Here is a 16,015-nt window from a genome sequence, read left to right as displayed (position 1 = left end):
TCCACAGTTCTTCTCTATTTCTTGGTTTTGCCTCAGAAACTGCATTTTTTATGTCACCCTGCAAGTTTTCTATTGGATTAAGATCAGGGGATTGGGCTGGCCACTCCATAACGTCAATCTTGGCTTGAATTCAGTGTTTAGGGGTGATCTGACAAACTGTCTCCGGCCACTAGACTCAAAAAGAACAATCTTACTTTCATCAGTCCACAAAATGTTGCGCCATTTCTCTTTAGGCCAGTCAATGTGCTCTTTGGCAAATTGTAACCTCTTCAGCACATGTTTTTTTTTCCAACAGTGGGACTTTGCAGGGGCTTCTTGCAGATAGCTTGGCTTCATATTTGCTGCCTTCCTTCCTTAAATAAGGGCAATAATTGCCACATGTTTTTCAAAGAATGAATGACCTTACTAATAGAACTCCACACTGCTATTATTTTGAACATGCCCCTTTCAATTAGTGATTCAATTACACAGAATCAGCAGCATGCATGTCATGACTGTTGGGTCTGTTGGATTTCTATTACTCTACTACATCTGCTAGTAAATTATTTGCCATGTAGAAATATAATTTCTACCAAAAACAGTGATTGATCAGGTTAGTGATGTCTGACTGCTATTATTTTGAACACAACTGTATATGCTAGATGAAGCCCAAGCACCCTTCTGAAAGAAAATTCGATTCAGGCTAATATGTGGAAGTATGGTGAGCTCAGTAACTGTTAATAAATATCTGTAAGTTTGTGATACATTTTACACTGCTTTACATGAATGTACTTTACACTAAAATATTGGGTACACTTTAACATATGTATTATTATTATTATATTATTATATGTAGCACATAGGTGTCAGCACACCCTTTGTTATACCATCTAGTAACCATATGGAGTCCTCCACTTGGGGAATGGTGAAGTACAATCAGGTGCGGGTCAGTATTGGCACATGATGGGTTGTTTAGAGGCATGCACAGAGAACAAGGCATAACTGCATTAGTACATGCTGTACTAATAGCTTATGCTGTCAGTATGTTCTTCATATAGATTTTTTTACTTTGCTACATGTTCACTTTTAGCCACATCCTTTTTTCTAATGATTGTTCTGCTCCAATGATCGTTCTGCTCAGTTTATTCTTTCTCTTCGATATCTTCTTAAGAAAATGTGAGAGCTGGTCACACCCAATTTCCTATCAGTGTCCCTAATGAAGAAATTCACTCTCTCTTTCTGGACTAGTGGCTGCTGTTACCAGAAAACACAGTGAATGCAAACCTAATATTTTGCAGTTGTCATCAAAGGAGGAATAGAGGGGAAATCCCCCAGTGAGGACACCTCTGGTGGTGACAGCTGTCAAAGTTAAAAGTGATCTTCTCTGTGGAGAAATCCACTTTTGTCCTGTTGTAATTATGAGTCAGAAAATCTCCCCAATGGAGATACAGACAGTAACTAACACTCAACACAATTTTTTATTCTTTCTACACTTAAAAAGCTGAAAAAATGTTTGGCTGTTGTTTGATTTTAACCTCATAATTAAGTGCTGTCCATGATGCTTTTTTTTTTTTGCACTAACATTACAATTACATTTTCAATGCAAGCTTTCAGATGTCTACCACCCCCCTTTTTTTTAGTCCACACAGCACTGATATATAAAGGTTTAGCAAACAATATCACAGGCAGTACTTTAAATAGTTTATTTGAACCCAGATGGTACCAAGTAAATACATGTGCCCACTGGGAGCGCTGTAAAAACTGTATGTAGCATCAACACCATACAGTATACAGCACTGTGTTCTGACAGTGGTACAGACAATTTATACAGTGCTGACAACAGGCACATGTGACAGTGAAGTAAAAAGACCATCCTGGTCCAAATGAACTATTTAAAGTTAAACTAAACCTGGAGTTAGGGTTCAAAGCCGAAGATGAATTTGCTTATATTTTGCCTTTCATAGCTTTGCCTTCCCCACTCATCAACATGCTAGTCCATTTTTTTAATAAAACCTTTCTGTTGTCATTAAGGTGGTACTAAACCCACAACAGTAAAATCAGTCTGTGTAGGTGGTAAAGTATGCTTGTTATACTCACTGTGAAACCTAAGGGGTTAATCCTCTGCATTGTGTAAAAAGGATGTTTGATCCTATCTTCTCTGATCCTCCCCTTCTTCTACTGATAGTACAGAGCTCTAGTAGACACTCTGTACATGCTCAGTTTGGTGTGTATTTCTAGAGTTTGTTTTCTTTGGACAGTGCTGATTGTCCCTGTGCTGATCACATGCACCCTCCCAGACAGTGGGTCAGGGGTTATGCAGCCTCATAGGACAGTTAGAGCGGAATGAATACTCCTCCTACAAGCTTTATGCAGTATTCATCTGGACACTGATAGAAATCTGAAGACTGCTATATACTGCTGATGAAAAATATATTTAGCAGTTTATATTTACTTAAATGATTGCATTTCCATGTTCGGATATAGTGGATGCAGGGTCCTGGGTTTAGTATCAATTTAAACACCTTATTTTAGACCCAGTGAGATCAGTAATAGGTCTCTTTCCTTCATTATGCAATGCAGGCTGATCATGAATGGTGGGAAGGTTGGCAGGGTGCTGTACATTGCTTCCTGAAAACAGGAACCTGTGGTGCTGAGCCACCATTATTGAAAGACTTGAAATCCATTTAATGAAAGAAGCAGGCCAGAAACAGTAAGGCTGGGGAGGGAGGACTTGGATGATGCTGGATGTCTGCTATATATGAATTGAGGCAAGCTTTATCTGACTTGCTGCAGTATTTAGTGTACATTGTGAGAATCTTAAAGTAAAAAGAGAGCAAGCAATTTGAGAACAGGAGAGAAGCCTGTACAACTGTACCAAATGGAGGATAACCTGGAGTTCAGCTTTAAATTTTACACTTTAAATATCCAAAAAATTATTATAATAGAGTGAAACAAACACTATGTGTACCCTGCCACAAAAAGCTACATCGTGTACCCTACAAGACACCCTACCCTGTTGCTCTGCATCATTCCCTCTGCAAAGTGTCAGATCCATTTTCAGCAAGAAAAGAATTGAGAAATATATTCTTTTCAAAGTGTTTATATTGCGTTGACATGCTGCATATAGTGCCTTCACTCGAGTCACAGCATTTTGCCAGCTTTCAATAGTTGTACATATATTTTTAGAAAATGGTCTACATTTAAAGAATGTCATCTCTTCTATTGAGTCTTGGATTATTAAGTGTATAAATAACTTTTTATCCAAACGCATTAACTTTCAGAAATGATCATGTTCTCCCTTTCGCCTGCTATGGCAGGAAGATATATGGTTTCAGAATTATAACACATTTGTTACAGACATTTGCTGCAGCATACACCAGAGCTGAGCGGCAATTACTTTTTCACTGTCCAGAAGCCTGCTATTTATCCTTCTCATTTCAGCAGTAAATACTGTCTTATATTATGAGAGTGTCACCAGAAATAAGTTCTCAACAGACACAAGCCATTAGTGGCACTGATACATGGACAAAATGAGAAAGGACAAGACAGTCTCAGTTCTCTGCAGTGCATGCTAAAATTAACTCTCCTGCAGCAATATCAGACCATAATGACCACAACAAAATCATCCCGTTAAATTGTCCTTACATAACGACACAATATCATTACTTGCAAAGGAATCATTTGGCTTTTCCTTTAAGGAGCTGTATGTCTCAATAGCATGAACATTTTTAGAATGAGAATTGGTAATGCAGCAGATCTCCTATATATTAAGGACAAATCAAGAATGTATGTAAAGGAACCACATAGTGACAGATATATACAGTATGTGAAAGTGGCCTTACCTGTATAAAAAATAGACATGGCTGATTTATAAAAGCTGGAGAAAAGAAAATGAGAATTAAAGTGGAGGCACTGGCGGTTACAACCAATGAAAGTGTTACTAAACCTAGGACCCTGCATTTATTCCATCTGATCAACCACAGTATACTCTACATGGAAATGCAATTATTTTAGTAAATATAAACTGCTAAATACCTTTTCTCATCATAAGTTAGAGCAGTCTTGTGACTCCTTTCAGTGTCCAGCCAAGCACTGGCTAAAGGTTGTAGGAGGAGTTTTCATTCTGCTCTAGGAGGATGCAGAACCCCTGACCTCTGTCTGGATAGTGCTGATTGGCCCTGTGCTGATCACATGCATTCTCCCAAGGAAAGAAAACTAAACCTCTCTAGCAATACACACCAAACTGAGAATGTGCAGAGTGTCTGTACATGATATGGCTCATCAAGAGATAAGAGGGGGACACTGGAAGAAAGGGAGGACCAGAAAAGACAGGATCAAACAGAATTTTTAAACAATGCAGAGGATTAACCCCCTAGGTTCTATAGTGAGTATATCAAACATTCTTTACTGAAAATGCAGACTGATTTTACTGTCGTGGATTTAGTAACACTTTACGTTTTACTTTCCATTTTATATTAAAAAACCCCAAAAATGTTAATAGGTCGCTGTGGACAACAACGCCAGTGCCATTTTTGTTCTCATCTTCTTTTCTCAGTTCTTTTAATTGTATCTAAGCCCAATCACAAAAAATGTTATATATGGCTGCTGACCATTTCTTAGATGTGGTGGCTGAATTGGATTTATGTTTTCAGGCTTTTTTCTCTTTATTTTCACCTGGTGATCCTGCCAGCAAAGCAGCATTATCACGCTGGCTGCTCACTCCTAATTTAGGCTACTGAACACTCACCCCTCCCTTCATCTCCATAACATGGGGGTATTCTGCAGTTCACAAAAAATTGTGCAAAGCTCACTACAGAAAGTTACAAGTATTAATAAAGGCAAGTTCTAGATAGAGTTCAGAGGGATTAGAATGCGTGTCCATTCTTTACTGCTAACTCTGACCCCATTCAGGAGATTCACTCTATATGTCATGCTTGCCGTAGTCACCAAAAATGAAAGAAAATCATACATTTTGGGTTGTCCCCTGGAGAGCAATAGGGGTGAAATCTTTTAATGGGGACATTAGTTTTGGTAACCCCAATGACAGCCCAAGATTCCCTCATTTTGTAGGGATTTCCTCTCACTTCCTGTTTTGGCTATGGGATAGGAAGTCTCTCCAATAAGATACAGATAAAAAAAACTTTTCAGGGGTTATAAGCCTCCCTTACACTATCCAAAATGAAAAAACGTCTTACCTTTAGTTCTACTTTAGGTCAGGAAACATCAGGCCCCATGTGAACACACTGGGGGCTTTTCTGGCTTTTGAAATTAATAGCAGGCATGTTTTACCTTTGTGAATTTTAAAAGTAAAGGTTGAATATAAGTTTGTTTGTTTTTTGGGCTTCAGTTCTGTGGTTTAAAACTTTCACTGCCTGATTCCAGCAGTACTGCATTCCTTTCTGCTGTAAGCTCATTGCCACTTCAGTGACCATGAACTTATAACAGAACTGCTCAGCGGATTCTGTGTGTGATAGCTGTGATTAGTAGCTAACAAGCCGCTGATCAGAGCTATTAACTTAAAATGTCACCCCCAACCTTCAGCTGCCCCCCTTCAGTTCCCCCCCACTCTCTCAGAGCCCCGTCATACAGTGCCGCTGGCTGGCTTTCACTCCACCCCCTCCCGGAGGCTGCAGCTGCTGCCCAGGAGATCGCTGTCATGATGGAGAGCTGGGGGGGGGGTTCGCTGGTAAACATGTGTTTACCAGTCTCTTTCCTTTCCTTATGTATTCTTCCATAACTGACACATAGCGAAATGTGTTTACTATGTTTCAGTTATTGAATGAAACATAGTAAACAGTGTTTACTATGTCAGTTTATGAATGTTATGAATGAACAGGAGTCTCTATTCAGACTCCTATACATTCATCTGCAGAGCAGCTCAGGCTGTCTTCAGTCCCTTTCTCTGTCTCAAAAAGGAGACACTAGGGGTCTGTTTATATTTAAAAAATAAGAATGTATTTCTACAATGAAATAAAATTGTAAGAAAAAAAAATTACAATAAAAATTTAGTAAGGGTAGATTTAGACATGCGTCTAAATCTCCTTTGCCTCTGAAGCCCAATCTGCCTTCGAATAGCTACTGACAGGGGGTGAGGAAGCAATTCAATGCCTCCTCCTCACCTTTTTTAACCCCATTTTTACCAAGAAATGTATTGCAACCACGTGCATTGCAGTGCTTCCCTTTGCACAAATATTGTGGGGTCTTAAAAATCAGTAGCACCTTCTTTTTATTCTACTGGTCATGTGCTTTCAGAAAATATGGGGTTTGGGGAGTCTTTTACAAACTTTTACAAACTCTGAAAGTGGTAACTGAAAAATATATATTTTTTTAATTAGGTTATTTACAGTTTTGCGTACATTCAATTTTCACCATTTTGCTAAAAGGCGCAATTTAAAATGTACAAGTATTTGTTATTTAGTAACTCAATACAGGTTAAGCTTTTATATTTAGTAGGAATTTAGCAGGAATTTTGTAAAATGTGCTGTGTTTGGATCTGCTAATAATGATTTTAGTGTATTTTTAGAGAAAATATTGATTTGATAAACATTTGCACAAATATAATGGGGCCTTAAAAATCAGTAGCACCTTCTTTATTCTACTGGTCATGTGCTTTTAGAAAAGTTATGGTTTGGGTGGTATTTTACAAACTTTGAAAGCTGTAAGGGAAAAATAAAACAGCAATGAAAAAATTGCAAAAATGGCCCAGCCACCTGAGTTTAAAAGTTGAGCGAATGGCTTGCAAACGAAAGGGTTAAAGCAGAATTAAACCCTTCTATCCTTTTCAGCCAAAGAAACTGCCATGTTGGCATCTGTCTGATCTGCAACTGCCATGATGCTGCACATATGATCAGTTATGACACCAGCCATTTGATGGTTTGACATTTTGGTTGAGAGCACAAGCAGATGTGACAGCTTTCCCGTCATGCTGGGAATGTAACATTTTTTTTGAAACAGTTAAATCGATGGGTTTAGTTCCACTTTAAGTTTTCAGATTTCGTTATCTTCCTATGCAGATTCAAGTCAGATTTCTAGCTCTGCAGAAACCTTGATGTCCCATTTATGTGAAGACATCTTCATGTTTACCATATTTTTAAACAGACTGACTTGCATAAGAAAACATGCGATAATGTAGAAACATTCTGCTTGTAATGTTGTTTTCTAATAGGCGTCAATGCAGCACATCTAATAGAAACAAACCACCAAGAAAACACACCCCATGTGAATGAACCTTAACCTCTTTCCAGCTGCAAAGCGCTTACTGTATATGCAGTAGCAAGAAATTTGAGCTTTAATGCCTAGCTACAGAATGCATCCATATCAGAAAGAGTTTGTGTGCTGAGAGTGCACACCTAACACACTGACCGAATTGTCATCAACAACTCTTGGTCAAGGCTTCTGAACGAGAGCCAGCAGGATGGACTCCCGATCAAGTGATCACTGTGAGACCCAATTACAGTTACATAGTTAGCTGGTTAGTTAGTCTGGCTGAAAAAAGACAAAAGTCCATCCAGTTCGATCATAGAATGAAAAAAAATTATAATCCTATATCCACAGTTGATCCAGAAGAAGGCATGACACAGAAGAAGCCATGCCACCTTCCGGTCAAACATCTTCTGGGAGGTGGTGTTGAGAGGTCAAAGCCCAAGTGATCATTTAGTTTAAATTGGCTAAATACATTTTAGGTGCAGTAAAACAAAGTTTCAGTTTGTTCTATAAAAAGCTGTGAGTAGAACAGCTAAAAGTAGAAAAGTCTTTGTCCTACAAGCATGCTGCAGAATGGGACCCTTGTTCTCTGCGGAGAAGCAGTGATGTCCATGCAGAAGTCCAGTGCACCCCCTGCCAAATCAGAGCCAGAACTCAGTGGGGATCATGAGCATGGCTGATTGCAGAGTTATAGGTCTGAATTAGTAGAAGGCATGTCAGACCTCTGCAGTGAGACCACTGTTTCTCCACAGGATACAAGAGTCCCAGCCTGCAGCTGGTGGCAGGTAACAGGCTTTTCTACTAAAGCTGTGACTGCTTTGGAAAGAAAACAACTTTTGTATTAATGCCCCTGGAATATATTAAGCTGATGAAAATGAGGATTCAATTGAGCTTTAAGGTAACTCTATCATCAGCCTCATTCAACCAAGACGACTGGGGACATCTTACGTAGGGCATCACCACAGCGACCTGCACTCACATATAATGATGCAGATAATGGCACGCTGATATAATTGCCTCAGTGACACTATCTGCATCACTGCCAAAGAAAACCTGAGGGGTGCTCTGACAACATCAGAAAAAAGAAAGCACAAAAAAAGCCAAAAATAAAGCCTGGGGAAGCAGAGCGGGAGGGGGGGATGTTTGTGTTTGGGTGGGTCATTTGGCGGGAGCAGCAGGGGGTACCCAGAACTGAGCTTTATAGTGACAGAATCACTTTAGGCATTGAATAGAGAATGCAATGACCCATGTTCTTATCCTATGGGCAGTATAATAAAAGCTATGTCAGGAAGCAATAGGAGGAGCTGTTTTTAACAGGCAAAGAAACTAGGTTAGTGTGCAAAGACGTTTACATGTGACAGTTAAACAGTTTATTGGGAAGCCATGAAAGGCCAGAGTCTTGCTCAGATTAATGTATTAGTGAAATGCAAGGTGTATATTGTACCATACACATTATATTGGGAATCCCACCATCGGGTGAAACTCTTTTAAAGAAAACATTCAGTTGATTGGACAAGAAAAATTTAGGCATGCATCTATTGGTTTCCTGATATACTGTAAGAGCAGCATCAGGAGTCTCTGCAATTCACATAAACATGGATGCTCTGCAGATAAAAGCATGCCTGTTCATTTGTCCTGGGGAAAAAAAAAAGCCTGTGGCCAAATCTAGTTGGGCAAAATTTCGTTTTCATGTGCCACCAATTACCTTACATGATCTTTTCCAATTCTTCTTAATTATAGTTGTCTGCAAACAAAATAAAGTATAATTATCTTTATCATTCAAGGTGCAGCATTGAGTTGCCAGAGGGACCATCATTTTATGGTAAAGCCTATACAGTGGTCTGTATTCAGGGCATTTAAATGTCTCATCAAATACGAATACCAGAAGGTTCATCTTTCTATATTGAAATCAAATTCATGTGTCTATTAGTATACATTTTGGAATGTGTGTGTATATATATATATATATACTGCATATCAGTCAAATTGTAATATATAATAATATAGTTCATTTCTTTTCCCCTAAGTGCCATGTTTGGATAAAGACACCAAACTCAGAGGCTTGAATATGTTTCATAAAATTTCAGTACTTGGATACAAATATATATTTTAAAGGAAAGTATAACTGTTTCCTTAATTTACCGTAACGTAATATATTTAAATATAAACACATGTAAATAGAAAAAAAAATGTTACTGTATTTCCTGCACATTGTCAAATCAAATGCAAGTTAAAACCAAGCTCGAGCCAAAACAGTTTTTTTGTTTTCAATTGTAAGAATCAGAACTGTTTTTTTTTCTGTGACACCATGAGGTAGTGCAGATGTTGCAGGGACATCATGGTAATAAAAGAGATGTTATAACACCTCCCCTTCTGCAATATAAATGTGTCTTTGTTAGTGTCCCTTTGCCCATTAGCGAGTTATCCTGTCACTTTCAGTCCTGGACAAGAAGTGAGGGTAAACCTGCCCCAGAGGATAACCATAAAAACCTGGCAGAGATTCTCAACTCTTCCGTTTGTAAGCTCTGGCTAGAGCTGGGCTTTAAATATGTATTTTTATCTCACTGATAATATTCTATATCTGGAGCTTAACACAGCCCTGGACAACACTGTACATTCACCCTGAATATGTCTTTATAGGCCAGTACTTGGTGAGACCCTCTGGCTGAATGGAAATCATAGGCATGCAATGATACTGAACGGAACAATAAAAGAAAAAACATCAAGTTTGTGACAAGTTCAGCAAGATTGTGTACACAGTAAGCCATTCCTTCATGCACTCACATCACAGGAATCCACAGATGATATGCAGCCATATCTTTCACAGAAAGTAAGGTAGAAAGGTGGACAAACACAAAGTTTTCATTTTATCTAGTATTCTTCTATCTAGTTTAATGTGTTGGCATCCAACCCTCACTGGGGTCTTTCATAAAAAGGAGGAAATAATACAGTTTGTGTTGCTTGTATTCTCTGACTGATTTAGTAGAATAACAAATGGTATCTGAATGGTTGATTGGTGTAGCATTTAGGCTCCTTTCACATGGCACTGGATCCAGTTTTGCTCAACACAGGATCTGTCTGCTGATCCCTTGCTGAGCTGAGCAGAACGGCTGGATGACAGGTCCATGTCCGCTATGCATAAGGGGAACGGACACACCCGACTGCCCTCTGATCAGATCAGAGGTAGTCAGGTTTAAACGGACACAAGTCTGTGTACATACAACTACCCATAGAAGAGAATGGAGGGTCCGATGGGGTCTGCCTGAAAAACATACAGGAGGACCTGTTTATTCAGACTTGCAGTTGGGGGGATGTTAAAAAAGCACGTTTGAGCCACGTGTTTAGCACCAATTTCCCCCCAAAACAGCCGATGGGGATGTTTACATGCCATGGCCATGATGCTTTGCTTCCCACCCGTATCAAAAACTATTACTCTTGCCACGTTCAGTGGGAAGTAAGCCTGCTGAATGCAGCCCATTCATGTGAACAGGGAAACTCCACAAACACTTTGCAACTGTGTGCAATGAGCAGGTGTTGGTGCAGCAATCATGGAGGTAAAACAGGTGAAGAAGAGGAGTCATATGGTCCCCTTACCAACTATTAAATGGCTGTGAAAAGCAACTCAAAAACAGATCATTTTTCAGAGAAGGACCGGTTTAGATGCAAGTCTAAATGTAGCATTAGGTTCCTGACACAAGTCCTAATGACTTCCCAACAATAGAAGTTCTGAAGAGGGCAGAGATACCACCAGCCTGTTTGTACAGCTTTGCTCCTCGGCCTTCACCCCTTGCTAGATTCTGTAGCATTTTGAGGGGGCAACACCTCACTGGCTAGGAACAACTCTGTATGACTAGACAAGAGGTTTCTTTGCCCTCTCTAGTTCCTGCTAGTGACAAGTATGTTGTGGCATAGGCTAAGAAACAGAATGTGACCGCATGGCACACAAGTTGGAAGGAGCACCAACTGCTAGGAGAATAAGGCAATCTTTGATAACACCAGGAATAGTTATCTATTTACTTCAGCACTTAAACTTAAACCCTCAACATTTTTTAATTTCACACAATGAGCACAATAGAAAAAACATTCACCAGAAAACGGTTAAAATCCTTACCAAAGCAGTGTACAAATATCAATGCTGCTGACTCATGCTCTTTCGGTGCTGCTTCTCTGAACTTCCAGTCTTCGCAGGACACTGTTATCAGTGGACAGTGCAGTCTCTAGCCAGCCTGTTGGCTTGGAAAAGGGAGAGTAGAGGAGGAGGGAGGAGCAGATGAGTGCTTTGCCATCCCAGACTACAGAGCTGTGTGATTCTATTGATCCACACAGTGTAGGGAGACACAACTCTAGTTCCTGTATGCAAGGATGGCTCCATAGGATGCTGCAGTGAAATGAGCCACCCTGAAACAGGACACCTGGGGCAGCAGACATGACACCAGCTTAAACAGTTACATAGACAAGAATTAAAATATAAAGAAACTGCATACCCAGTCAGGCACTATGCACACTAGCGTGTTTTAAAGATCCTAGAAGCTGTTATTAGCATTTTTTTCTGCTCCTAGAAGCTAAATAGGGTTATCCTATAAGGTTGATTTACTAAAGGTAAATATATTGTGCACTGCAAGTGCAGTTGCTTAAGACCTGAGGGGAAGCTCTGAAATGAAGCAAAGCTCTGCTGATTTCTTTCATCCAATGATGTGCAATCAAAAATGCTGTTTTTTATTTTCCTTGCATGTTCCCCTCAGATCTAGAGCAACTGAACTTTCAGTGCATTTGCAGTGCACAGCCTATTTGCCTTTAGTAAATAAACCCATATGTGCCCATGCACACTAGTTTAGGCTATTAGCTTTATTTTTGAGCTTCAGCATCTAGGAGCATTAAAAAAATTGTTTTTGTAGAGTTTTTGTAGCATTTTTTTAGAAAAAAAAACAAAAAACCGCAAAATTCTCCTAAACGCTCCTAAATGCTACTAAAGGCTACTAAAATGCTCCTAACAGCTTTGTTCAGCCTTTTTTTTCCCTACATGTACTGCAAAGACACTAATAAATTGCTGACGCTCCTAAACGCTACTAAAACATTGCTAAAACACTAATAAACAACGCTATTACGCTATTGTTTTTTTAATCAAGCTTTTTTTTCCAGCATTTTTTTGAGTGTTAAAAATAACGCTAATGTACATGGTGCCTTAATGATTAAATCAGCTACTGAAAGTGCTTAAAAACTGAGGGTTTAATATCACTTTGAAATGAACCTGTCACATAAATTAATGTAGTTCTAAAGTATCAGTGTTTCTACTCATCCTAGCAAGCCTGTCAAACAATCTTTATTAAATATTTTAGTTCATGTGCAAAAAATAGTGCACTGTCATTTACCCACTTGGAGGAGGGAGAAGCAGGGGGTGGTTTTGTAATGAGGAGAAGGACGAGGCGTACGCAGTGTCAGCAGGATTTCAGGTGCATGGGTGTCTCCAGTGGAACCTCCCATATGGAAGAAAATGTATTTTAAATATACTCTTAAGATTTTTTTAACATATAAAAAAGTAATTTTAACATATATTTTTACATATATTTGTAAATGCATTCCAAAAATATAGATTTGTATTTTTAAAGACATACAGTATATTTGAAATGTATTTTTAAAAATATTTTTCATATATTTTGTAATAAAAATGCATTTCAATATACAGTATATATATATATATATATATATATATATATATATATATATATATATATATATTTATTTATTTTTTATTTATTGAAATATAGTTTAAAATATATTAAATATGGCCAAAATATTTCAAATATATGTCAATATATTTGGGAAGAATATTTTTAAAATATATTTCAAATATATTTTTCTTCTATGTGGGCTGGTAAGGGGAAGGAGATAAAAAAAAACCTTCAACCAAAGAGGGAGGGTTTACTGTAACTGTAAGTGAAGAAACTCTCAATACTCCCAAACGCTTAGTCAACTGCAAACCCCTGTTGAATAGGATTTGGGGGGCAGGGACTATGAGGACTAAGGGAATAGCATGCTCAGAATCAACTTGAAAGGTACATGGCTGCACTTTGCAGGCTTTGTTATTTTGTACATTTTGATACAAACAGGGCACTATAAAACCCCTTGCAGAAGATCTATAACGGCTCAGCTTTTTAGTAAAAAAAAGAACAAGTTGCTGATTCAATGTTATACAAAATGTCTAAAAATTGTCTTCATTTACGATGCCAAGGTGAGGTGCAAGAGTTAAAAGTGCACTGCTGCTGCTGGTATTTCAGCCATAATAATACTTCTGTAGATGAAGACAGGAAAGCCATTTCATTTCAATGATTGCTTTTCAAGCTGTGCATCACTATGTCAGAATTGTCTGCATACTGTATTTTTGAAAATAATTTATAGTGCTAGCTAATTCCAAAATAAATCCACCCAGAAATATTTATTTTGGTTGAATGATGCAGTTTGTGTGTATCAGTGAGTCCCTTTGCCGCCTTGATATAAAAACGGGGGTCAACAGCAAATTACGACAAAAAATCTTTTAAAAACAGATTACCATTAATTCTTGTAAACACCAATATCTACATATTCTAGAATCCACTAGAGTTTACCCTTTTTATAGCTTTTGTTTTATAGTCATTATTTGTAAAAATATATAAATAAGAACCCCTACACCCCAATGGCCACCAGCTTGGTACCTTGAGCCCATAGACTAGTTTCTTCCTAGCCAGGGAACTATTTGTTGTGTTATGACCTGTACCCACCAACAATAGCCTATGATTAAAATAAAGGATCCAAAAAAACAAACTATGCCCCCACCTTAAAAACAGCCAGCATACCAGGCTCTATAGCACTGCCTGGCTATACACCATTTTGAATGTAACAACATTAAAGTGGTTGTAAAGGCTTATAGTTTTTTACTTTCATGCATTCTATGCATGAAGGTAAAAAAATTTCTGTGTGCAGCAACCCCCCCCCCCCCCCCAGTCCCTCCTAATACTTACCTGAGTCCCATCACAATCCAGCAATGTGCACTCTCCCTGCTCATTGGATGAGACAGCCATTGGCTCCCGCTGCTGTCAATCAAAGCTAGTGGGCCAATGAGGAGAGAGGGGGCAAGGCTGAGCCGTGGCTCTGTGTGAATGGATACGCATGCAGCGGCTCAAGAGCAAGCCTGCTTGGGTGCCCCCAGGACAAGCAGCTTGCACTGGGTGCACTCGGCAGGAGGGAGGGGCCTGAAGCGCCGGGGGACCTGAGAAGAGGAGGGTCAGGATTGCTATGTGCAAAACCACTGCACAGAGCAGGTAAGAGTGAGATGATTGTTATTTTAAAGCAAAAAAAATGTCTTTAATGTCATTTTAAAGTAGATGAACTTTCAATCACAAAATTCTCATATAATCTTTTACATGTTAATGTAATTTCAAAACTCATTTTCAATCTTGTGAATTGTACATCTTTCAATAAAAAAACACCTGCCAATCCTGCCATGAAGGTCTTTGTTTAGGTACTTCTTATTATAGGTCGTTCTGTCCTTGTCTCCTAAATGCTTTCCTGTATTGTCACCCAGTAACATTCACTTCTTAAAAATCTGCCTTAATACAGGATATAGTATTTTTTTTTTAATCTTTGAGGATTACCTGAGGAGAAAGGTTCTAAAATATCATTCATCAGTGTAAAATATATGGGATTTCCAAATTAAAATCACAGAAGCCATAAGGAATCAAAGACAATTTCAATTTTAATTGTATACAGTGGAAGTTATTTGCTCTTTAGTTGCTGCCAAATGACTCACAGAAGTGCCATTTAGGTGTATGCTCATCCCTGTGGAGTGTGATATTTAATTAAAACTGTGCTTACTGTCATATAAGGTCAGTGCATCTCATGCTGCTTGACACCTGAGATGGGACAAGATGAACCTGGCATGCTGTCCTACCTATAACTGTAATGTGATGTTACAATCCAATGGCACTATTTTCCTGGAAGGTAAATTGTGTAATGTATCCTTACACCATGGGGACCATACACACTTCCTTTTTATTATCCAATATATGGGGGCTTTAACTAAATATGCAAATAATCAAACAGCCATAACATCCCTTCTGATCAATTTAGACTCAATTTAGATCGGATTTGATCAATCTGAGTCGATTGGCTAGGGCAAAACATTTTTGATAATTTTGCAACCCTATTCATTAATATGACTGTATATCAATCGATCAGATTATGCGATTACATGGTGGAAACAGAGATCTGATCGATAATTTACAGTTGTAAGTTACAATCGTATCTTAACCATTGACTGAAATCTACTTCCCAGTTTGTGGCATATTAATCGAATGGGTTGTTGACAATATATTGTTCCTATTGGAAGAGATAGACTGCAAAAGGAATCATATATGGCCAGCACTACTTCTTGAGAACATTGGCAACAGAAACATTCTGCTATTGCTCTGAGGGATATAAGAAAACTGCTCATATGTACCTACCCAAAACTGAAGCATCAGCTTTTGGTAGCCTTTAAATCACTGGGATAATTCTGGATTCAAGCTGAACCTTAGGAACCTGTGTACCTGGAGTACTACCATTTGTTTTTTAATTCTTTATTTTAAATATTTCCAAGAACACGGACAGGATCATAGGGTGCATAGTTTAAATAATTTACATTGTATGGTACAAAAAAAGAAACCAGTGAGTTATGGATCTTAGTAGGAGAAGAACAAGAGATATTAAGAGTACCACCATTTAATGCTGTTTATAGTACTTTTAAAATGAACCTTATTTTCTGAAAAATAACCAGAGTGTATATAGACAACCTCTTCTATTAGTGATATCACAGGGTGGA

At 38.4% G+C, this 16,015-nt stretch overlaps 1 protein-coding gene and 1 long non-coding RNA gene across 9 annotated transcripts in view; one reads left to right on the top strand and one right to left on the bottom strand.

The window, feature by feature from the left end:
- The window catches only part of MCTP1 (multiple C2 and transmembrane domain containing 1), a 916,692-nt gene that overhangs the window by 475,271 nt on the left and 425,406 nt on the right, over window positions 1-16,015 (bottom strand). For 6 of the 8 annotated variants that reach the window (XM_089679152.1, XM_089679160.1, XM_089679153.1 and 3 more), the window contains one exon: window positions 8,888-8,926. The exons of the other annotated variants lie outside the window; for them this stretch is intronic. In XM_089679152.1, the coding sequence (XP_089535278.1) occupies window positions 8,888-8,926 (39 nt within the window). The remainder of the gene's footprint in view (window positions 1-8,887; window positions 8,927-16,015) is intronic. 8 annotated transcript variants of the gene reach the window in all.
- LOC149460890 (uncharacterized) overlaps window positions 1-16,015 on the top strand; it is a 50,380-nt gene that overhangs the window by 27,414 nt on the left and 6,951 nt on the right. The gene's annotated exons all lie outside the window — the stretch shown is intronic.

This window comes from Staurois parvus, unplaced genomic scaffold, assembly GCF_062004578.1.
Source record: "Staurois parvus isolate SC_StPar_1 unplaced genomic scaffold, SC_StPar_1.0 ptg000218l, whole genome shotgun sequence".
In the NCBI taxonomy this organism is placed as follows: Eukaryota; Metazoa; Chordata; class Amphibia; order Anura; family Ranidae; genus Staurois; species Staurois parvus.
The sequence above is the reverse complement of the archived record's forward strand: the minus strand, read 5'-3'. Positions and strand labels throughout refer to the sequence as shown.